Genomic DNA, 25121 nt, shown 5'->3' with positions numbered 1-25121 from the left:
ATGTTTTTTGTTTTTATTTTGTTTTTGAGATGGCGTCTCACTCTGTCGCCCAGGCTGGAGTGCAGTGACATCATCATGGCTCACCACAGCCTCGATCTCCCCAGGCTCAGACTTAGGTGCTCCTCCTATCTCAGTTTTTGTATTTTTAGTAGAGACGGGGTTTCGCCACGTTACTCAGGGAGGTCTCCAACTCTTGGGCTCAAGCAATCTGCCCACCTCAGCCACTCAAAAGTGCTGGGATTACAGGCGTGTGCCAGCACGCCCGAGCAGCAGTTTTATCTTTTATTATTACTCCTATGATTCTCTACTGACTATGCTAATCTCCAAAGGAAAACAGTATCCAGGCTGATCCACCAAAAACAATAAATGTGATTCTACCTCCAGTGAGAATCCAGGTTATGGAAAAGAGTTGACACATTTGACCACACTTAAAATAAATTATTTGATGAGTGGTAATGGTACGGTGAACTGGAATAGTGGCAGTGGAGATGAAGAAAAACAGATTCAGAGACCATCAGCATGTCTTACTTTTGAGTTTAGTCAGTGAAGTAGAAGAGTGAGTCAAGGATACATTGAGATTTCTAACCTGAGCAAGTAAGATAGAGAACCCTTGGTTTGGGATTTAAGAGGTGATGAGTTTAGGTTTGGTCTATGGGATATCCAAGCAGAGAGACATCAGTGGCTGTGGGTAGAAGTAGAACTAGTATATAAGATATTATAAATCTTCAGTTAATGTGTGCATTTCACTTAAATGAACTATTTTGCTGCTACTTCTAAAAGGAAGGCTGCATACTTGTTCTTGTACTTCCCAAGATAAATTGGATCAGAATTTACCTGCAGATCTGCCATAGAATGAGATTGTGACTTTTCTTTGGATTTTGTAATTTTTCATGTCTTGCCTTTTATTTCTTGTCAAACCATTAAACAGTATAATTTACCTTTGGATGCATGTCAAGTATATAGTTCAAAATATTGCATATTGGACTAGCTTAGAAAATTTTTCTTTAATAGCCTGGTAAAGTTTTTGTATTTAACTGCAAGAATGCTATAAAAAAAAAACAAACCAGAATTTTCTTACCAGTGCAAGGATCTGTAAGAACCATTCTAACTTATACATTATGTAGAATTCATTTCTTCATGTATATACTACAGAAATAGAATGTTTATAGGAAACTAAAACTCACTATCCAGGTTCACACATTTGGGCACATTGTTTGCTGTTCATCTTGAAAATGACTGCCCTCATGTAAAATCTATGTGGCCAGAAATAGCCGTTTGAGAACAGCCACCTTTTACCGTGTGTGCACATTAATTTTAGATTCTTGGTTAATGGAAACCACAACTACTTAATGCACTTTTATTTGTGACTCTAGTCACTGTGATAGTCAAGCTCTTGTTTAAAAGGAGCAAACTCACTTTTTATAGTTGCCCAGTATCTATTTACTGTAATTATTTCCTGGACATCCACTGTTACGTCAGATCACTTGGAGATGTACTTCAGTGTATATGGTGTTAAAATTACTTTTGCTTCCCCTGCCTTTTCAATTATCCTACTTTGGCCTTTGGTTGAGGAGGGAGAGACTATGCCATCTGCTCCTTAAGTAAGTTCTACAACTATACCAATATCAGTTTTCATTTGAAACGGAATCTGCTATTATTTCTTTCTGAATTTACTTCTACTACTTTTCACTCATTTATTTAACCACAGAATTCAAGGAGAAGATATTGATTAATTTTAGCTGGCAATTTGGGAAGGACATATTTAATAGGAAATTGAGAGGTCTCTGTCTTAATGAATACTAGACTCAGGGAAATAAAAATGTATGTTGACATAACACTGACTTTGTAATTGCTCAGATGCTGTCTAATTAGTACACTTTCCTAACCATATTGATTTTTTATAAACACTACATTTTAAAACATTACAGTGCACTTATAGGTCAACTCTAATTTCACAAATGCACTTAACAGCTGGATGGAGAGTTAACAGAAGGATTTTAGGTCTTCCCTTTCTTTGCATATTGATGTTTCCACAGGGACTGCCTTCCAACCAATGACTGCAGCTGTATGGATTGTGTGTGGCAAATACAGACATCTTAAATGAACCACCGATTAGTTAAATTACTGTTTAGGCTGATAATGACAATAAACATTGGATTTTAAAGCTCATTGCATGCTGGCTTCAGAGGCATGTTACATCAAGGCAGATACATCAAACTTCACATTATGCTGCATCTTATTTACTGTGTTTTTAGTGGATAGCACCCCACAAAAACGCATAGTACAGCCTTTCTACAAATATCTTTTAAATGCCTGAACGGAATTGAGAATTGTGGTTGGTTTTTTTTTTTTTTTTTTTTTTTTTGAGACCAAGTCTCGCTCTGTCATCCAGGCTGGAGTGCAGTGGTGTGATCTTGGCTCATCTCGAAAAACAAAAAAACCCAAAGTTTGAGCATTTAAGTAATGGACCAATTATAATTGAACTCAATGATTACTATTAGGAGGAAGACAAACAAGTCACTTATAATCCAACCTGAACTTAGTATTAACAAGACTAAAAAATATCTAATCACAAAATTAATATATCCTCATCGTGGAAAAGTTTAAATGCTCAAGAAAGAATAAACTAAAAATTACCTGTAACGCTGCCACCTAAAGAGAACGACAGTTAACATTTTAGCACATAGCCAGTTTCTTTGTTTCTATACACATACATGTTTACACAAAATTTATAATGTGTATATACTATATAGTAACATGCTTTTTAAAAACCTAATGTATTGTGCATGCTTTGTCATGTTCCTAAATGTTATTCTAAAACCTATTTAATTCCTACAATATACTCTATTTTAAGAAGCACAATGAATTGCTTTGCCACAAGTTCCTATTACTGTTGGTATTGCAGGTTTTTTTTTTTTGAGACGGAGTCTTGCTCTGTCACCCAGGTTGGAGTGCAGTGGTGCGATCTTGGCTCACTGCAAGCTCCGCCTTCCGGGTTCACGCCATTCTCCTGCCTCAGCCTCCCGGGTAGCTGGGACTACAGGTGCCCACCACCACGCCCAGCTAATTTTTTGTATTTTCAGTAGAGACGGGGTTTCACCATGTTAGTCAGGATGGTCTCGATCTGACGTCGTGATCCACCCGCCTCAGCCTCCCAAAGTGCTGGGATTACAGGCGTGAGCCACTGCTCCTGGCTGGTATTCCAGGTTTTTGAAATTCATTTTTAAAAACTCCTGAGAACATGTTTGTTGAGCAGTATTTATGCTTTCTTTATGATTTTTTTTTTCAGAAGTATAGTTGCCAGGCAAAGGAATTTTGGGGAAAAAAACTACATGGAATTACTTAGCCTAGGAAACGTTTGAGGCCTTTTTTTCCTATATTAAGAAACTGCTCTCCATCTCCTAGAGTAGCTTATTAAAATGTCGTTATACCTGAAGAGAAATGGCATCACAACTTTCATGTTTAAATTTATAGATGAAGGCTTTTTAAGAATAATGTATTTGAAGTTTTGTTAATAACATTCTTCCCATAATTGCTGTAGAGTTTGAGAGTCCTCCAAAAGTCTTAGAGACGTGCAGAATTTTTTTTTTTTAATTTTTCAGGATGAGCTTCTTACCACTATAAGAAGTCTTTGTTGACTATTGGATTGCTTGCTTTCCCCCATCTCCTTCTTAAGGAAAAATTACAAGTTTAATTACTCTGGTATATTAAATCCTTAGTAAAGGGAAGAAAAGAAAGAAAGAACAAGACAAACAGACAGTAATGGCCTCAGTACTGCATTTGTACGCTAACTCCTGAATATTTCCTAAGTACTTAGAGCCCTGAGCATGAGGAATCCCAGAACAGTGTAGCAGCAGGGCTCAAATTAGAAATATATCTATGGGCTTTTCCCATTTTTGAAAGGGTTGACTGCTATGCAGTGTTCTTAATTAAAGTCCAGACTCTAAAATACTACTTTGGAGGTGAGAAATTGTTTAAGACTTCAGAACTTGAGATGTTTAAAGCATTTCATTAGTGTATGTAGGAGAAGTTTATATGCAGATCTGAAAATCATAGGATACAGAATTGAGTATCAGAATCACTGCTCTTATTTTGTAGTTTGAGGATGTATTTAGCAGGCAGCTCCTGCTACTCTAAATATGATTTGTTTACGTGAACAAACCATAAAAATATATTCTGTTACTGATTTTTCTAAACTGAGGTAAACATGCACTGTAAGTTATACAGATTTTAAGTATACAACTCAATACAATTTTACACATAGATATACCTATGTAACCCCCATTTGGTGATCAAGATATAGAACATTTTCAGCATCCTCGGTGGCTCCCTTTCCCAGTCAGTACCACTCCTTCCCCAGGATAACCACTGCTCTGACTTCTATAATTATTGCCATTTCTTAATCTTCATATGAATGAAATCATAGAATTATAGCATTTTTTGGTCTGCTTTTGAGATTTATCCAAGTTTTTGCGTGTACCAGTACTTTGGTTTTTATTTTGCTTCTTTGTTTTTGTTGTCGTTTTGTATAGTAGTAGTGTATTATATGAATATTCCACAATTTATTTATTCATTCTGCTGTTAATGGACATGGGTTGCTTCCAGTTTGGGCTGTTATGAATAAAACTGCTGTGAACATTCTTGTATATGTCTTTTGGGGGACATGTGCATTCAGTTCTCTTGGGTACATATCTAGAAGTGAAATTGCTAGACAGTATGATAGGTAATTGTTTAGTTTTAGTAAATATCGCCAAACAGTTTTCCAAAGTGATTGTACGAAGACATACATTCTTGCTAGCTACAAATGAGAGTTCCAATGCTCTATATTCTCTATTTAATAGTAGCTATTCTGTTTGGTGTATATAGTGGTATCTTTACTGAGTTCCTATTTGTTTTTTTGTTGTTGTTATTTTTTTCAAAGACAGGGTCTTGTTCTGTCACCCAGGCTAGAGTGCAGTGGCACTATCATAGCTCACTGTAGCCTCAAACTCCTGGACTCAAGAGGTCCTCCTGCCTTAGCCTCCCAAGTAGCTAGGACTACAGATGTGTGCCACTACACCTGGCTAATTTTTAATTCGTTTTTGTAGTGGGGTTTTGCTGTGTTGCTGGCTGTTCTCAAACTCCTGATGTCAAGTGATCATTGTGCCCTAGTCTCTCAAAGTGCTGGGATTACAGGTGTGAGCCATTGCATCCAGCCTCAGTTTCAATTTGTATTTCTCTGATGAGTAATGCTGTTGAAACCTTTTCATATACTTATTAGCCATTTGGATATCTTTTGTTGTGATGCACCCATTCAAATCTTTTACGTTTTCTGATTGGGATGTCTTTTTCTTACTGATTTGTCAAAGTTTTTTTTTTTTTTTTTTTTGAGTCAGAGTGCAATGGTGTAATCTCGGCTCACTGCAACCTCTGCCTCCCGGGTTCAAGCAATTCTCCTGTCTCAGCCTCCCGAGTAGCTGGGATTACAGCCATGCACCACCACGCCTGGCTAATTTTGTATTTTTAGTAGAAACAGGGTTTCTCCGTGTTGGTCAGCTGGTCTCGAACTCCCGACCTCAGGTGAGCCACCCGCCTCGGCCTCCCAAAGTGCTGGGATTACAGGCGTGAGCCACTGCGCCCGGCCTTAGAGTCCTTAATGTGTTATGTCTTACAAGACTTTGGTTGAATATATGTACCACAGATATCCCTATCTTTGATTTGCCTTTTCACTCTCTTAATAGTATGAGAAGATCAGGTTCTTAATTTTGATGTAGTTCAATTTGTCAGTATTTTCTCTGTTTTGTTTAAGAAATCTTTGCTTACCCCAAGGTCATGAAGATATTTTCCTGTGTTTTCTTCTGTAAGCTTTATTGTTTTACTTTTAGCAATTAGGTGTAGAATCTATTTTGAATTAATTTTTGTGAATTGTGTGAAATAGAAGTTCATTTTTATCTGTGTATACTCAGTTGTTCCAGCAACACGTATTGCAAAGACCCATTCTTCCCCCATTGATTTGCAATTGTGCTTTTGACGTAAATCAAGTGACTAGATTCTTTATCTATACTTTTGCCATTCATACTGTCTTGATTATTGTAGCTTCATAATAAGCCTAAATATCTGGTAGTGTACATCCTCCAACTTTATTATTTAAGATTGTCTTGGCTATTCTACCTCCTTTGGATTTCCACACAGATTTTGAAATCAACTTTGAAATCACAAACAAAGCCTGCTGGGAGTTTGATCCTTCCTTAAATCTATGGATTTGGACAGTATGTACATCTGTACAATAATATATCTTCCAGTCTATGAAAATAAAATGTATCTCTATTTATTTAGTTTTTTTTTGTTTCGTTTTTGTTTTTTTACATTTGCTGTCATCAGTGTTTTATAGTTTTTAGAATGTGGGTCTTAGACATTTTGTTAAATTCTTGTCTTTCATGTTGTTTGATGCTATTGTAAATTGTATTTTTGCTTTTGTTTTTGTTTTTCTGAGACAGAGTTTCACCCTTGTTGCCCAGGCTGGAGTGCAATGGCATGCTCTCAGCTCACTGTAACCTCTGCCTCCCAGGTTCAAGCGATTCTTCTGCCTCAGCCTCCCAGTAGCTGGGAGTACAAGCATGCACCACCATGCCTGGCTAATTCTTGTATTTTTAGTAGAGATGGGGTTTTGCCATGTTGGTCAGGCTGGTCTCAAACTCTTGACCTCAGGTAATCCACCCACCTCGGCCTCCCAAAGTGCTGGGATTACAGGTGTGAGCCACCGTGCCCGGCCTTGTATTTTGCTAAATTTCATATTTATTTGCTTATTGCTAATACATAGAAAGCTAATTGGGTTTTTGTATGTTAATCTTCTGTCCAGCAGTCTTCTTCCATTTACTTGCTAATTCTAATAAATTTTTGTATTAATAGAATCTTTTGGATTGCATTTTCTATATAGACAATTGTAGACAATAATGACAATTTTAATTGTCTCCTTCCAGAGTTAAAATTCTTTTTATTTTTCTTGCTATGTTACACTGTCTGGGACTCCTAGTGCACTCCTAATAAACATGGTGATAGTAGATAGCCTTATCTTACTTCTAAATTCAGGGGTAGAACTTTCAGTATTTTACCACTTTGAGTATTTCTTACTAGGTCAGTAAGCTATGTTTGTTTTTAATCCCAAAGACTTCAAAACTTTTTTTTTTTTAATTCTGATTATAACGAGAAATAGCAGTGTTGAAGTTGTCTTAGATCTTCTATTTTAATTTTTCGTTTCATCTTTCACTTTGGATGTGTAGTATTCTTAGATTTTTATTTTATGTGGAACATTGAGTCTTTACAAACTCACTACATTTTTTTCAGTAATTAATAAGAGAATTACTGTGCCAGTGTGACATGGGAGGTATTTTGGGGTTTCAATTAATTAAATGTTAGTGGGATTTTCCTTTCGTGTTTTTCATGATTCACTAGTTTTAGTTTGAACTTTTGATAGTTTATGTCTGTTGAGTTGATTGGTATTACTTTTAAGTGTGTTGAATGTTAACACTTTGGCATTACTTTAGTTTAGCGGTTCTCAATCAGGGACAGTTTTGCCCCCTAAGGAATATTTTGGTAAGGTTTGGAGACATTTTTGGTTGTCATAACTGAGGGAGAGGGGTGGTGGTACTGGCATATGATGGGTAGAGGCCAGGGATGCTGCTAAACATCCTATAATACATAGGTCAGCCCCCACAGCAGGCATTTTCTGGCCTAAAATAGTGCTGAAAAGCCCTGAACTAGTTTACTGCTTCATTTGAAACTGAAGCTCACAAATGTGAAGTGACTCGCCATTATTTATTTTTAGTATAGTTACTATACTTCCTACATTTATGAATAAAAATAGTTGTCAGAGGTCAGGACACTGAGGCATGCAGAGGTTCATCCATGATTTAATTTATTGAATAAACATTTAGCAAAAGGTACCAGGCCTTATTTTTTTTAAGTAGGGAATTCAGTGATGAGTACAACTGATGGGCATTATGGGACTGTTCTAGTGAGGAAGACAGACCAAACACAATAGGATAAGGATTACCAATCATGCCAAGTGATATGAAGGAAAAAAGGGGTTGAAATAGTTACCAAATGTGAGGAGGAAGTCCACTTTATTTAAAGAGAGATTAAAAATGACTTCTTTGATTTGCTGACATTTAAGCTGAAACGTGACAAATGAGTGGAAGAAATCTATGTGAAAAGTATGGGGAACCGTTTCAGGAGGAGGGGGCACCATATGGGGGCTGAAGCAGGAAAGAGCTTGACATTTTTTGAGGAAATGAGAACAAAGTATTGTGGCAGGAGCTCAGTCAATAATGGGAAAGGTAACTTGAGAGTGGAGATGCGGGGTTGGGGATAGATAGGGCAAGGCTTTCGAGACTGTGCTAAGGACTTTGGATTTTATGCTGGTTGCCGTGAGAAGCTATTAAAGAATTTTGAGCAGGGGAGGGACATGATCACATCTATTTGCACTTTTCAAAACTCCTGCTATTGCTTATACAATGGATTGGAGTAATAGGTCAAGAGAAAAATGCAGGAAGACCAGTTGTAAGGCTGTTACAGTTCAGGTGAAAGAGTAAGACAATTTTGAGATATTTTAATTTTTGTTCAAAATTGGAAATTACTGGATTTCCAAGTGAATAGGGATGTGGAAGTGGTGGGAGAAATTGAGAAATCAAGTATGACTGATAGGGTTCTGGCTTGAGTAACTGGAGAAATTACAGAGATGGAAAAGATTGGGAAAGAAACACTTTTGGGGAGTGGGGTGAGAGGGACTTACCAGTTTGACGTTGGACATATGGTAGGTGTTTGACCAGTACTTAATCTGCAGTATAATTTCATTTCCACATGCTTCATCTTCAGGGGAAATGGTTATTTAGAAAGACAGCGTCGTGTTCAGGCATACCTCTTTTTATTGCACTTTGCATTATCGCGCTTCACTTGCATTTTTTTTTTTTTAAACAAACTGATTTTGTGGTAACCCTACATTGAGCAAGTCATCGGCACCATATTTCCAACAGTATGTGCTCACTTTGTGTCTCTGTGTCACATTTTGGTAATTCTTGGCAATATTTCAAACTTTTCATTATTATTATGTGTTGTGGTGATCAGTGATCTTTGGTGTTACTGTTGTAATTGTTTTGGGCAGCCACAAACCATGCCCATGTATGGCAAATTTAATGTTGTGTGTGTTCTGACCGCTTCACCAGCCAGCTGTTCTATCTCTCTCCTCTCCTCTGGCCTCCCTATTCCCTGAGACACAATGATGCTGAGATTAGGCCAATTGATAACCCTACAGTGGCCCCTGAGTGTTTAAGTGAAAGGAAGAATCATACATCTCTTACTTAAAATCAAAAGCTAGAAATGAGTAAGGCTAGTAAGGCATGTTGAAAGCCGAGATAGGCTGAAAGCTAGGTCTCTTGTGCCAAATAGCCAAGTTTTGAATGCAAAGGAAAGTTCTTGAAGGAAATTAAAAGTGCTACTCCAGTGAGCACACAAATGATAAGAAAGCAAAACAGCCTTATCACTAATATGGAGAAAGTTTTGTGGTCTGGATAGAAGCTCAAACCAGCCACAAAATTCCCTTAAGACAAAGCCCTAACTCTTCAGTTCTTTGAAGACTAAGAGAGATGAGGAAGCTACAGAAGAAAAGTTTGAAGCTAGCAGAGGATGGTTCATGAAGTTTAAGGAAAAAAGCTGTCTCCATAAACTTGCATTAAAGTGCAAGATGAAGCAGCAAGTGCTGATGTAGAAGCTACAGCATGTTATCCAGAGATCTAGCTAAGATCATTGATGAAGGCGTCTACACTAAACAACAGATTTTCAGTGTAGATGAAACAGTCTTACATTGGAAAAAGATGCCACCTAGGACTTTCATAGCTAGAGAGGAAAAGTCAGTGCCTGGCTTCAAAGCTTCAAAGGACAGGCAGTCTATCTTGTTAGGGGCTAATGCAGCTGGTGACTTTAAGTTCAAACCTGTGCTCTATAAATGGAATAACAAAGCCTGAATGGCAGCACATCTGTTTACAGCATGGTTTATTGAATGTTCCAAGACCACTATTGAGACTTACTGGTCAGAAAAATAGATTCCCATCAGAATATTACTGCTCATGGACAAAGCAACTGGTCACCCAAGAGCTCCGCTGGAGATGTACCAGGAGATCAGTGTTGTTCTCATGCCTGTTAACACAACACTCATTCTGCCACCCATGGATCAGGGAGTCATTTTGACTTTCAAGTCTTACTATTTAAAAAATATATTTTGTAAGGCCATAGCTGCCATAGACAATGATTTCCTCTGGTGGATCTAGGCAAAGAAAATTGAAAACCTTCTGGAAAGGATTCAACATTCTAGATGCCATTAAGAACATTTGTGGTTCATGAAAGGTCAAAATGTCAACATCAACAGGAGTTTGGAAGAAGTTGATTTTAACCCTCATGGATGACTTTGAGGGGTTCAAGACTTCAGTGAAGGAAGTAACTGCAGATGTGGTGGAAATAGCAAAACAACTAGAATTAGAAGTAGTGCCTGAAGATGTCACTGAATCGCTGCGATCTCATGATAAAACTTGAATGGATGAGAAGTTGCTTCTTTTGGATGAACAAAGAAAGTGGTTTCTTGAGATGGAATCTACTCCTGGTGAAGATGCTTCGAACGTTGTTGAAATAACAACAGAAGATTTATAATATTACATAAACTTAACTGATAAAGCAGCAGAAGGGCTTGAGAGGATTGATTCACAATTTTGAAAGAGTTTCTGTTGTGAATACTGTGAAACAGCATCACATACTACAGAGAATTCTTTCATGAAAGGAAGATTAAATTGATGCAGCAAGCTTCATTGTTGTCTTATTTTGAGGCATTGCCACAGTGACTCAACCTTCAGTGACTACCACCCTGATCCGTCAGCAGCCATGAACATCGAGGCAAGACCTTCTGCCCACAAAAAGATTATGACTCCCTGAAGGCTCAGATGATTGTTAGCATTTTTCAGCAATAAAGTATTTTTAAATTAACACACATACTTTTTTTTAGACACAATGCTGTTGCACACTTAATAGACTATGGAAAACCAAAATTTATGTGACTCGCTTTATTGCGATACTTGCTGTATTGCAATGGTCTGCAGCTGAATCCAAAATATCTCATACATATCCCTGTATTTGGAAGAATCCCAGATTGTTTTTCAGGTTCCAGCTTCCAGCACTGGTTCTAGCTCTCCTTGATTGGTGCCAGCATCTCAGATGATCTCATCTGTAAAATGGGGCATGTTGGACTTGATGTTCCTTTGGGTCTCTTTCAGTAATATTCTGTGGCTCTAAATTTATTTTAAATTCCGGGGTACAAGTACAGGATGTGCAGAGTTGTTACATAGGTAAACGTGTGCCATGAAGATTTGCTGCACCTATCAACCCATCACCTAGGTATTAAGCCCGGTAGGCATTAGCTATTTTTCCTGATGGTCTCCCTCCCCTGCAGTCCCAACAGGCCGGAGTCTGTGTTGTTCTCCTCCCTGTGTCCATGTCTTCTCATTGCTCGGCTCCCACTTATAAGTGAGAACATGTAGTGTTTGGTTTGCTGAGGGTAATGGCTTCTAGCTCCATCCATGTCCCTGCAAAGGGCATGACCTAATTCCTTTTTATTGCTGCATAGTATTCCATGGTGTATGTGTACCACATTTTCTTTCTCCAGTCTATCACTGACGGGCATTTGGGTTGATTTCATGTCTTTTCTTTTGTGACTAATGCTGCAGTGAACATATGCATGCATGTATCTTTATACTAGAATGATCTATATTCCTTTGGGTAATCTAATGGGATTACTGGGTCAGATGGTATTTCTGGTTCTAGGGCTTTGAGGAATTGTGTGGCTCTAAATTTAAATCACTCCTTCAGCTTTCTCTTGCTGCTCTGCCTGAGATTTTTATATGGTATCCCTGCTCCCTGGGCTAGGATTTTTTACACTTTATTTATTCACCTACATGGAATTTATAGCCAGAAATTTTTGAATTAGGCCTTCTTTGTGCCTTTAAAATATAATTATATATATGTAATTATTATAATTGTAAGAAATAATTATGTGACTTGCTTTATTGCAGAAGCAAAAACCCAGAACCCAAAAACCAATCTAGTATTCTTCCAAATACAGGCATGTCTATGAGATATTTTGGAGTTGGTTGCAGACCACTGCAATAAAATAAGTATCACAATAAAGCAAGTTGCATAATTATTTCTTATAATATTTACATATATATTATTTTTAGAGATGGAGTCTCTCTGGCTGGTCTGGAATCCTGGCCTCAAGTGAGCCTCCCATCTTGGTCTCCCAAAGTGCTGGGATTACAGGCATGAGCCACTGTGCCTGGCCTCCAATAGGCTTATAGTTAGACAAAATTTTCAGATTTTCTGCTGACATACTATCTCTGTATTAAAAACAACTATCTTTTTACATTTTGTGCTGCTATAACAATACCTGAGACTAGGTAATTTATAAAGAACAGAGTTATTTCTTATAGTTGTGGAGGCTAGGAAGTTCAAGGTTGAAGGGCCTGCACTGGGTGAAGGCCTTTTGCTACATCATCCTGTGGTAGAAGGCAGAAGGTCAAGAGAGCACGCACACAAGAGAGGGAAGGGGACCAAACTCATCCTTTTGATCAGGAACCCACTTCTGCAATAACTAACCTATTTCTTCATTAACGGTGGAGCTCTTGTGACCTAGTCACCGCTTAAAGGCCCCCGTCTCAACACTGTTGCATTGGGAATTAATTTCCCAACAGATAAATTTTGGGGGGACAAGCCATAGTCACAGCCAACCTTTTGTTGCCCTGTCTAGTAAGTATAAAAATACTCCAAGTATTGGGGTGGCTCTGATATTTTTTAAAATGTTTAACTATAAAAGATCTTTTAATCTGTGTCCTAGAAAACAGTTACTTTTCAGTCCATCCTCAATATGCCTTGGCTCTTCAAAGATTCGGTAAAGCTTATGCTATGCAGAGAAGAACAGTAGAAGGAAGAACTGCTTCCCTGAGAGATGTATAACACTTCTCCAGCCTAGTGTAGAACCAGTTCCCATTTAGAGAAGTGTAGAGGAACCCACAGTTTCACCTCTTCCAGGGAAGGCACTAAAGTACTGCCTGGAAATTAAGTACGCACATCAATCAAGCTGATAAGTCTTATCCCCAGTTAATATATGATAAAATATTAACAAAGCTAAATCAAATGAGTTTTCAGTTTAGGCTATATAAGTGGAAAGCAATTTTGAGGTCTGTTGCATAAAGAATTCTAGTTCCGTGGTAGAGTAGCAAATAAGTGGGCTTGGGGGTGGGGTGACAGGAGAAGAGATAGGTAAGTCACCCGTTAGTAACTCATTGCTGTCAGCTCTAGGTCTTTAAAGCCAACAGAATGGCTTTGCCAGGTTTCCTAATAGTTGTATTTCAAGAGCAGCTTTAAGAAATAAATTTGTATTAATATTAGTGAATAAATTTGAAGGATCTGTCCAATGCTGTGAGCAACTTGTAGTAACTAACAGTAAGGCCCTGTAATAGTATTGGTTTTTACTTAATAAAATATTTAATCATAAATGTCTGAATTCTGCATCTCCCACAGGAAGGCATTTCCATGCTCACTGACAAAAATAATTTAGCAGTTTCATAGTTGAGCGCTTAATTACTCATAATTGTGAAGGGTAAGATATGATGAATTCTTCCTTGATGGACATACTAAATATTTTAACTAAGTAGATGACTTAAAGTAAATTAAGCTAGTGAGATCATTTATTACATTGGTTAAAAGCAGTTTAAGAAATATATCATGTCCCGCATGCTATTAGATGATAATATGTGCGTGAGTACTTCTGCCATGTGACTAAAGGCTGTATTATTGTGATGGATGGCAGTTGTTTTAGGTTGGGTGTTGGAAAATGAGTATTAAATTTCTGGGGACTTTTTGACTTGTTGTTTTGCCTGAGTTACTAATGAGGATTCTTAGCTATAGGTAGAATTTGCTTGTCAAAATAATGGGAAAACTCTTTATGTCCTTTTGTCTGATGTGAGAGTATTCTTCGTCCTGTATCAGGACAAAGGAAGGGACCTGATGGGGAAGGGTCTCCCGTAAATCTTTTTCTTCAGGAAAGATGGCCTGATTTGCAAAATAATGTTGAAAGCAGTCAAAAGGTAAAAGAAGTAAAAGTGCAAGCAGAAACTCTTTGTAAAACGCTTTATTAAAAATTTCTGAATTAAAAAGAAACTTACATTTTGGAGTAGAGGAAACAGGAGTTCAGATATTTTAGGAGTTAATGTCACTGCAGCAACAATTGTGTAGTATTGTAAAAGGCTCAGGAGCCTCCTGCTTACCATTGGGGAAGGTTGAAACAACTTGTCTCATTAAGTTAAGCTTCTTCCCTGGAGTGTCTTATTTAGCTTTAGTTCTCTTAATTCTCTTTCCCTGGTGATTTGGGTAGTGTCTGAAACCACTAAAGGTAAAAGGTTGAAGCAATCCCAAATTTAATAATCTATCACCTTTCTTTAGTGTATCTGAGTGTAATTCCCAGCAGTTCTTTGTGAATTCATTAGAAGACAGCAAGTCATTAAAAGTTAATAAGAAACTATTTGTTTCTGTGGGTGTGAATACAGCCACTTTGTAAGTCTGACATTCGTTCCCAGTCATAAAAGCCTTGCTTTTAGCCAATTTGTTTTTTTTGTTGTTGTTCTCTCTAGGTTACTCCTGGATGGAGCACCTCTGATAGCAATCCACAAAGCCAGGTATTACAAGAGGAAAGATGGCTTAGCCCTGGGGCCTGGACCATTTGTGACTGCTTTAGAGTATGCCACAGATACCAAAGCCACAGTCGTGGGGAAACCAGAGAAGACGTTCTTTTTGGAAGCATTGCGGGGCACTGGCTGTGAACCTGAGGAGGCCGTCATGATAGGAGATGTAAGTAGAAGAACCCAGGAGGTGCTCCCAGCTCACCTGTTGTGCTGGGAGAGCCAGCTTAGAAACACTGCTTTAGGAAAGGGGACATTCTGTTACTGACAATGTAGACAGTATATAAATGGCTACCTATAAAATGAGGTTTCCTGTCGATGTTTAGTGGTATTCTTCTAAAGAACTGAAATTTTTATTATTTCTGACATTTCTCCATAGTGTAATAGGAGATTTGTGTGTTATGATACATATATATATGTAGTTAACTCCTATAATATATATATTTGTATATTATATATATAGTTCAAAAGCCATTTATATTGCAAGTCAATTGAATGCTTTAAATGTCTTTTTGAGAAACAATGCTGCACAAATGAGAACCTATACCAAAGAATTCTACCACTATTGTTTTTTTCCTTAGCATATGCTTTATGGAAGAACTTCTCTATCTGTGTGCCACAAATAGCTAAAGCTATTGATCACCTTAGCCCTTTGAGTGGCAGGGCTGAGCCTGGGATGATTGGAGGCCCTGGCTGGTCACCTGTGGCCGTGAGCACCTTGTCAGTTTACCCCAGTGTACTAGGCAAATGTTATTTCCCATGTGTGTCTCGATGGGAAGACAGCTGGAAAGCACACTGCCACATGGTAAATTGGTGGCCAGGATTATATTTCAATTTTTAAATAATAACATGTCAAGCTGGGAGGGATCGTCACAAATGTCTGGTCCAAAACTCCTCATTTTATAGACTGGGAAACTGAAGCCCAAAGAGGTGAATCACCAAGCCTGAATTCCCATAGCTAATTAGTAGCACAGCTGGAAGTAGAGCTTGAGCTCCGGACTCCCTCCCTAGCTGTTTTAACTTGTGATGGTGGAAATGTGTACCACAGTCCTCCTGATTTTATCTTCTGTTTCTATAATCATTCACCTAAAATTGAATAGGATAATCACTGAGCTCAGTAGTATTTTGAGAAACCATCTTTTGAGTCACACCTGTTCCTCTTGACAAGCCTTTAGCTGCCTTTCCTAGACAAATATGTCTAAAAAAGTGGTTATCTGAGCTGGAGCCTTCAGAATTCTTTATCCCAGGAGTTGCTGGCCCTGGGACAGGATGAGAGGTGGGAAGGGATGCAACAGCTGTGCTGCATGGAGGGTTGTTGGTTATCCAGGAAAGTGGCGGTTCCCCGCCCCCTACCGTCTCATTGTCCACATTCTTTTTCCCACCTCCCTATCTCCTCTCCCCCATCTCCACTCTTCAACAGGGCAAGTTTAGCTGTGACAGAAATGGTTTGAAGTTGGACCTTGAATCAGGATTTTGACATTCTGAAACTCATTTTCAAGGGCTGTTGTTGAACAATATTAATGGTTTTTAAGGAAAAAAAAAAACTTTCTTCAGGCATGGTCTGAATCAATCCTGCTTATAGACATGAGGTGGCAAGATTAATTTTTTTGATTTTTCTTTCAGTCCTTGGAATTTTAATTACCTTGCATTCATCATCGTTGATGATGTATATTTATCCTTATCTTGAATAATAATTAGAAAGAGGAGCTTCTTTTTCAGACTGATCTGTTATTCCCAAGTGTGAAGTGAACATCAGACAGTCAGAGTCTGTTTAAGTATCTGGATTTAACTTGATTCTACCTGTTAGGACAATGGGATGGAAAGTAAGGATAACATACTATGTGGGCCACAGAAAAGCTATCTTCTGAATCTAGCTCATTCCCTGTCTGCAGCTGTATTATTTACTGCCAAATGGATAGAATGCATTTTTCCATGATCTGTTTAATGGGGAGATAAATAGATGTAGGTGTGGCAAAGCATAGAGAATTGTAATTGTAACTCAGCTCTCTGTGTTTGGTTACCAGGATTACTACTCTATTCTATACCTTCCACCTCTGAGATACTTCCCTTTCCCAATTTGGAATGCTTCCTCAGAGTATTACATGTGGATTCACCTTTTACATCTTCTCTTTTCTATTTCAGTAAAAAACATGGCATTACAGTTGGACACCCTAGCCTAATAAATCAGTTGGTAAGGTTTGTTGGCTAGCTTACTGAAGACACTGGACTAAATGCTTTCTTTATGCTTTTCTAGGATTGCAGGGATGATGTTGGTGGGGCTCAAGATGTCGGCATGCTGGGCATCTTAGTAAAGACTGGTATGTATCTTCTGTATAAAGCATTTTCTAAAACAGAATAGTAGAATACACAGTTGCTTAAAGAACAATCTTTGCAGAAATGGCAGAGCCCTGGGCACTTTTATTCTCTTTCTGCCACAAAGCAAAAATAAAACAGCTTAGGATTATAGGAAACAATTGGGAAGGGCCCGTGCTGTACAAAGCTAGGGAGATCAGGGCTCAGAGGTACTTTAATACTTTCCCAGAGGTAACCATTCCTGGTTTACAGCATTTATATTATTTCCTGGATGTACAGTTCACCACAGAGGGATGAAGCAAAGGACCATGGATGGTGGTGCTCTGTGAAAATACCTTTTATTTTTGTGCTGGCTATACCTGTAATACTGATTTCTTTAGGAAACTGGCCAGCTAAGTGATCTGATTCTTTGTGTTAATGTTTGAACTTTTACAAAAATATTTGAAAAACTCTTTTTTCTCTTTACTTACCGTTTGTGGTGAGCAAAAGGTTAAGAAGTATTTCCTGCACAATTAGGTTTACTCTATGTGGTATCTCAAATAAATTTAGGAAAAAGGAAAGACTTTAGTGGGGAGGATTCACTAATACAGTATTATGACCACCGTAGACTGGTTAAGTGCCTTGGGTCCTGGTCAGCTCTGCACTAACTAGCTGTGTGAGACTCGGGTCAAGGCTCTTCCCCTTTTCAGGCCCTGTGAGAATGATGGGATTGGACTGGTCCCATCTCGCCCTCATAGTTTATGATCCTGTGTAGAGTGGGACTGATAAAGTCCTTTCGAGGTAAAGAAAGAACAGGCATAAGATCTGTTAGTGGGGCTGAATATTATTGCATTGGGAACTTAATGAGCTGTTACCGTTAAAATGAAAAGCCCTTCTTCCCCTGCATGCTGCCCCCAAATGGCACCTGCTGCATTTGGAATTAACAGCACATGACAGCCAGAAATCTTGTCCAAGAATCATCACCAGACTCTTGTAAATCAAATAGCAGATAAATGGTTCCATAGATGTCTCTGTGAGCTCATTTGCCTGGTTTCATATCATAGTAGTAAAACTATTTAATAGGCTGTTTACAGAAGGGAATATTTAAACATAAAGTCAAAGAAGAGTTACAACTGGGGAATTTTTTAGAAAAAGTGACTATGATGTTTGTTCAAGAAAATGTGGTTGCTTGAAATCTGTTTTGAATTTCAAATAGAAACAAGAAATGTAGATGGAGCTACAATTGAATAAGAAGTATGTGGCAAGGGTCTGCACAAAGAGTGAAAACACTGTCTGCTTGCGCCTGGGGCCTGAAGTGAACCATTGGAGCCTTGCAGATAGTAACACCAGTCACTCTAGAATTAACACAGTGGATTTTTTCGAATGTCTCAGGCAAAATGATCACCTTCCCAGGAACATAACAGCCCTGTGATGTAAGCAGAAAAGAGGAAGAATGAAATGAAGTCTGAAAAGTAGCCACACTCGTCAGCCTCCATGTATCTTTGTTTTCAGATTCCTGCCTTTTGCTGTTTTATTTTCTCATTATTGAAGAAATCCTTAGATAACTATTTTTGCTCTTGTGTATTATTCCCATGAGTATTTCTTTCTTTCTTTTCTTTTCTTTTTTTTTTTTTTTTTTTTAGCTCATGTAATTAAGGATTTACACTGAGCTTCAAAATGGTACCTCTGTCAGTGTCTTGATGGGCCCAGCTCCCGCAGCTGGTCTCCACTGGCTCTGTCGTCTATTGTGACTGGCATTTTATTGTGACCAGCCTTTCACAGGCATCAGTTTAGTCTCTGAGAAGCCATCAGCATAACACAATCAAGTCCAAAATGTGTAATTAGTAAATCAACTAAGTACAGCTCTTGGAAGCAGGCATATTTGTACCATTGATTTTTGGTCAGAAAAATCATGAATAACCCTACTGTTCTAAAAACATGTGGAACAGCCAGCTTCATTGGTAAATTTTAACTCAGTGCAGTGGACAAGTGCTAGGCTTCCCAGTGTTGAAAATAACCGTAAATATTTTAATTCATATTCAATAATAAGTGCTTTCTGTGGATCATCTCGAGCAATTTTGTTTCTAAAGGGGTAGCACAAGGTAGATGCTCAATATAATTTGATCAATTATTTGTTAAAGATTTTTGACTAGTCCTAACCAGAATTTGTTTAGCATGTGAAACAGTCATCTAGAAAAAAAATAGGATCTTTCTTTGCCTTCATATATAATCAACATAGCATCCTGTTTTCTCCCTCCATTCATCATTTATCCATCCATGAAAGCACAGGCTGCTGCAGTGAGTGAATCAGCCATGAGCAATGCAGGCAGCTCCATTCACTCAACGAACGTTATTGAGCCCCTGCTGTGTGCTAGGTGCTAGAACTAAAACATATACCTAAGCCACTTTTGTCAATTTCTATTTTGTAGAAACCCCACTTGCAGAGCCAGACTAAGCAAAAGCCTTTAACTCCATGGCTAGGAAGCTTATTTATTTGTCTCTTAGACCACTGGATCCAGAAAGTAGGTCATATAGTAATATTTAGTCATTAACTTACCCATAAGATCAAATAGAAACCTTGTGAAGGAGTTTATACTAATGATATTTAAGCTTGGGAAGAAAACTGGCAGTAGAGCTTGCTGCGGGGACCATGCTATGGACAGGTGCCTTCAGGGTGCTAACGAGAATGAGGTATATATTAATTACCTTTGTACATTTGATGCTGGCTCCCTTCCTGTAAGAAGTTATAATCAGTAAGATAAGACAGGAAGCGTCTTCTCCACCATGATGCAAAGATGTGGAAAAGAGGGTTTTTCAGGCTTTGTGTTTGTCTGGCAAAGCCTCTTAAAGTAGTTGTAGAAAACAGTAGGTCTGTTGTTGAAAGAGCTGAGTTTAGGCAGAGAAAACTGGGAAAAGCAGAAGAATCAACAATAGAGACCACAAAGGGATGAGAGAGCAAGGAGAAAGGTGAAGGGCAGAGGCAGCCCTGGTGGCTACAGGGCAGGAGCTGCGTTCTGCATTTCCTCCCTCCCCTCTCTTCTTCCCTCCATTCATTCTTTAAAAAGATATTTATAGGATAGTTACTATGTGCTAGTCACTATGTTAGGTACTTGGAATACATTGGGACATATAACAGATATAGCCCCTGTCTCAAATAACTTAGTCTTCTTAAATGTGAGACAGATGTTAAACAAATAAATGCATAATTACAAATTGTTGTAAATGTTGTGGAGGCAAAGAACAAGGTGAATAACAGGGAGGGGGTTTAATTTGGATGGGAAGGTGGGGTCTGACCTGAAGCATGAAGGAGGTAGTCAGGTGAGAATAATGGAATGACAAGGGAATGGCACATGTGTAGGCCCTCAGAAGAGCAGGTCCAGTCTGGGACTGCAGCCTGGTGAGCCAGTAGCACATGCTTAGGTGAGAGGGTCACTGGGGCTGCATGACAAAGGGCTTGGTAAGCAGCAGTAGAGATTTTGGATTCTTTCTGAAGGGCACTGGGACCCATTAAAGGGTCTTTAAATAGGGACTGTGCACCTTCTGACTTGTAAAAGCTCTTTGTGCCCACTGTGGAATGGTTCCTCTGCTGTGTTGAGGTGTTAAATTGTGTGCCAGGTGCTAGAACAGCAGGCCATCTTGAATTCCACGGTTGGAAGAGTCAGGCAGTGAGCCTGCTGCTTGATGCCAAGTGGCCTGTCCTGCCTGGCCCCTGGCCTGCGAGCATCCATCACTCTTTTCCTCCCCAACCCAGGGCGTTCTCATCTGCTGGGCTCCCGGGCTGCCTGGATCCCTGCGTGGCAGCAGCACATCCTGTTCCCAATTGCCTTTGGGAGCGGATGAGTCCTCTGCCCTCTGGGGTCTGGGCTTCCATTTTAAAGCATTAATTTAATCACCAATCTATCTTTAGAGCTGAGGGTAGGGGAAAGAAAATGATTTCATCAGCTGTGAACATGTGAAGGGAATCTTAGCTGTCAGACGATCCAGTACCTGTGGCTGTCCATTGTGAATGACCAGAGGGCCTGGGGAAAGGCTGAATGTGACATTTCTTTGAATTGCCTCATTTACATCCTGAAGCCTCAAAAAAAGGTGATTTGGGAGATGTGCAGCCCCTGATTCTGTCTTAACTGTAAGGGTGGTGCTGTGATGACCCAGGTGCTCATGGGGTATGATTAATTTAGCATTCTGGTGGCAGCTTGTGTTTACTGGCTTTACTTTCATTTCAGGGAAATATCGAGCATCAGATGAAGAAAAAATTAATCCACCTCCTTACTTAACTTGTGAGAGTTTCCCTCATGCTGTGGACCACATTCTGCAGCACCTATTGTGAAGCAATGTGTGCATCTGAAGCAACTTGAAATGCAGCTTCTTATTGTCTGGAATGAATCCCTTACCAACTCAGTGCCAGCATCGGTAGACACCAGTCAGTGCTGATCGCTTTTTAACCCTCTTTTGTTGTGCATTAATTAGAAAGAAAGGTATTGAATTGCGGCTAGCCAGTAAGCCTTGCTAATCTCTTTTATTTTGTAACTGAAGATGAGACCCAAAGAAAGAGAAAGCTGAGATTTTGTGCCATTCCTTTTAAAATACTCATCAGGTTAGGCGGGGCTGTGGGGGAAAAGCTACCACAGGGAAGAGTGTTCTCTGCTGTCTCTTCACTGGAAAACAGGGAGGGGGGATTTCAGACTGTGAAGAAAGTTGAATGGTGGTTTTTAAATTATAAAGTAATGTATTAAAAGGTGCATTAGGCTGTAGTTGTAATATTGAGTTCAACTGTGAAATCCATCAGATGTGCCAAATGGAGAAGACAGAAAGCAACAAAGTGAATTGTTCTTTAGCCCAAGTGATACAGTGAATTTGCTTTAACAGATGTTGAAAACTAAATTTTCTACTGTATTCCCAGCACGGGTGACTTCTTTTTCTCTTCATTAGCCAGAGATGACTAATTTAAATTTAGAACCAGATTTTAATTTAAATTAATATTTCCATTAATAACCTATTCATTGCAGATACCTATTATACTGTGTAACAGTTGTTTTGGAAATTTTATGTAAAATTAAAACTATCAGTATTTTACAGATGTTTTAATTAGACATTGTTATTAACAGGAACAGTGCAGAAACTAGAATCAAGCCTTATAATATCTTATAGACCATGCATTTTTGAAGTTAGTGTCCACTAGGGTCCTATTAACTGTACATTTGCAAGATTTCATTATTTTTGCCTCTGACACTATGGGAAAAATTTTTTAGAAGCTATTGGGACAGATTCAAGCTTTTATGCACTTGGTTACTACAGCTGTAAAATGAAATCTCGTCTTGTAGCATGGATTATTCTTCTCATGTTAAACTCACCAAAATGAAGGGGACTAAATAGGTAATGATTTTCCTAGTGCATCTGCATACTGTGAGAATCCTGGGCCTTGCAATAGTTTTACAGGGCTCTTGGGCATTGAATTATTAGGATGTAATTGTACATCATTGTAGTGTTCACCTTATTGAAGCTCACTCTGATGTTAATGAGCTTCGGGTTTTGATGCTTGTTTAGAGATCAGCAGTCTTGGATGGGAGGGAACAAAGCTAAATAAATGTTAGTTTGGTGAGCACTGTGTTTTTGTTTTTGCAAATGCCTCATCTTAGTACTTATATATCCCAGAGTGCAAAAGACAGATGTGATATGACTACCACCCCAAATCAGAAGGATGAGCGGAGTGGCTAAGAGTATACTCTGGATCCTGGTAACACAAAATTAGCTCTCTGGCCTTGGGCAAGTCACCTCACCTCTCATGCCTTCTTTCCTTATCTATAAAATGGGGATAATGATAATGCCCACCACATACGGTTGGTGTGAGCATTACGTGCATGAACTATATATTAAGTACTTAGAATATCATTGGGCAAATGGTAAGTGCTGTGCGTTTGTGATGATGATGATGATGAAGCAGGACTCTCCACATTTAACAGTCTGAAAAAGGTTGGTAGAATTTATCTTTACATTTATCTCAGTGGAGAAAGTCTTCCTAAGGATTAAAAAAAGGATATTCTTTACTACATTTAGACTTCCTCAGAGCAAAGCTGCACAGAGAGAGAGCTCAGCCTGTGGGTAGAGAGCTCTGCGTGGTGCCTGGTGGGTGGGCTGCCTTCAATTTTGCCCTGTTGCTTGGGCACCTGGGTCAGTGATGCCTTGGCCCAAGCATTATCAAGTGTTTGCTAGTTGCTGTGCACTGAGTGCCCTGATTATGGTGGGAAATAAGCATATTAAGAAAAAGATTTTGCCTCAAGGATCCTTTCCAGTTGAAGAGCTAAGGAAAAGAATACACACAGAGGCGTTCCTGTCCTCTGATGTCGTCCCTGACTTCAGGATGGGGCAAGGTGTCCCCTCCTTCATGTCCGTGTGGCACTTGAAGAGTGTACTTATGTCTTCACATGCTCTTCTCCCCACTAGACAGGGCTGCATCTCATTTTTAAAAATTTTAATTTTGCTACCCGGTTAAATTTGAGTTTCATCATTCTTTCCTGTATCTGCTGCAACACAGGTAAGCACTCAAATGGGTACTGAACCAATAAAAACTAAATATCTTAGGAATGTAATGCTAGAAAGCATAGCTTTGAGTGGGCAGGAGAAAATGTTCATTTTAGACTTGTCTTAAGGTTGCCCATAGGGGAGGCCCCATTAAATAAACACTTGGAAGTAATGGATCAGATGCTCTGGAGACAGGTTAGAGCTAAAGCCAAGAAGGGAACATCATTGATGGGTCAGGAAGTGAAGAGGGTAAAAGTCTCCTGAGCATGATGGACTCAGCCGGGAGAAATGGCTTCTCTCCGTTTTTCCATTCCACTTTATCCCTGTGAGCCCTGAAAATCTTAGTTTGAGATCTTTAACAAGCATTATATAGGACTTGCTAACTGACCGGCCCACAGTAAGGTTCATGAGAAAACTAAAAATCTTACTTATAAACATTCCAATCCATGTTAGTCTCAGCTGGTTAGTCTGCCTTGGGCCTCATGGAGGAAGTTTAGTAACTGAAGTTTCTTAGGCTTCGTTTTCTGGCTGTCCCATTTAAAGGGCTATCTGGTATTAATTTCAAGGATGGTGTTTGCATCAGTTTTATTATAATCCTGTCCTGGGCCAGAAAAGGGACCATGTGACACCTTGGGACTGGAAAGGTTATTAGAAAACATCCATTGTCGGGAGTTGAGTGTCCCACATCTGCTGTGAGCCAGGAGTGTGGAGCAGGGCAGAGCTCCAGTCCAGGGGAAACAGATTCAACCCCCTCCACCCACACCTCCAGAGTCAGCCACAGGTTGCAGTAGCTCTGCCTACCGTACGTTCTGCATCTGTGAGAGCTAATCGTAATGGCTAGGAAAGGAAAAGGAGGATAACCTACCTCATTCTAAGTGACAATTCCATCAAACTTTACCTTTAGCCGTGATGTCAGAAATTCCCATGGAATGATAATATATGTCACTTCACACATAATCCCACATTTTAGAACTTACAGTAGTGTGTTGGACAGGGAAGTTAAAAACACCTACACTGATTGTGTTCAATTGGTTTTTGGATCAATGTGTGTTCATGTAGGATAAAACTGAAGTCCTTGGGCACCTATAATAGAGAATTTTTTAAATGACACTAACCTATTGCATTGAAACACCGCCTCAAGCAGTATAATCCCTTTGTGATGTTAGCAGTTGTTTGCAGAGGGCTGTGTTTGCCTTATCATGTTTATTTGACATAAGTCACAAAAGCTTTTTTCAGCCTAAATGCACAAGGCTTTTGGTGACTTCCGTATTATACCAGCCATCAAGGCCTCCTGTCCCAAATCATGTTGCTATCTTTAAGGAGCAGTAACGAGGGTGCCAAAGTACCAGAAATCATTTGTTTCAAACAGTTTGAATGTTTTTTCCAGTGCTTTTCTTTATGTCATACACAGCTCAACTCCTGTTTGTTTCACTAGCTGATCTTCCTGAAAAAATCAGATATTTAATGTTTTTTGTGAGTAAAGCATAAGGGAGATGGAGAGAATACAGCTGTGGCTCCTAAGATGTGTGTCTTTTAGTTGGGAAATTAACACATATA

General features: G+C 39.0%; 1 protein-coding gene across 11 annotated transcripts in view; it reads left to right on the top strand.

The window, feature by feature from the left end:
- The window catches only part of HDHD2 (haloacid dehalogenase like hydrolase domain containing 2), a 43147-nt gene extending 20503 nt beyond the window's left edge, over positions 1–22644 (top strand). For all 11 annotated transcript variants that reach the window (XM_001148863.6, XM_016933650.3, XM_016933651.3 and 8 more), the window contains 3 exons: positions 14706–14922; positions 17008–17071; positions 21269–22644. In XM_001148863.6, the coding sequence (XP_001148863.1) occupies positions 14706–14922; positions 17008–17071; positions 21269–21372 (385 nt within the window). In that variant the 3' untranslated portion in view covers positions 21373–22644. The remainder of the gene's footprint in view (positions 1–14705; positions 14923–17007; positions 17072–21268) is intronic.
- Positions 22645–25121: the final 2477 nt, after the last annotated feature.

The sequence above is a fragment of the Pan troglodytes genome, chromosome 17 (genome assembly GCF_028858775.2).
Source record: "Pan troglodytes isolate AG18354 chromosome 17, NHGRI_mPanTro3-v2.0_pri, whole genome shotgun sequence".
Taxonomy (NCBI): domain Eukaryota; kingdom Metazoa; phylum Chordata; class Mammalia; order Primates; family Hominidae; genus Pan; species Pan troglodytes.
The sequence above is the reverse complement of the archived record's forward strand: the minus strand, read 5'-3'. Positions and strand labels throughout refer to the sequence as shown.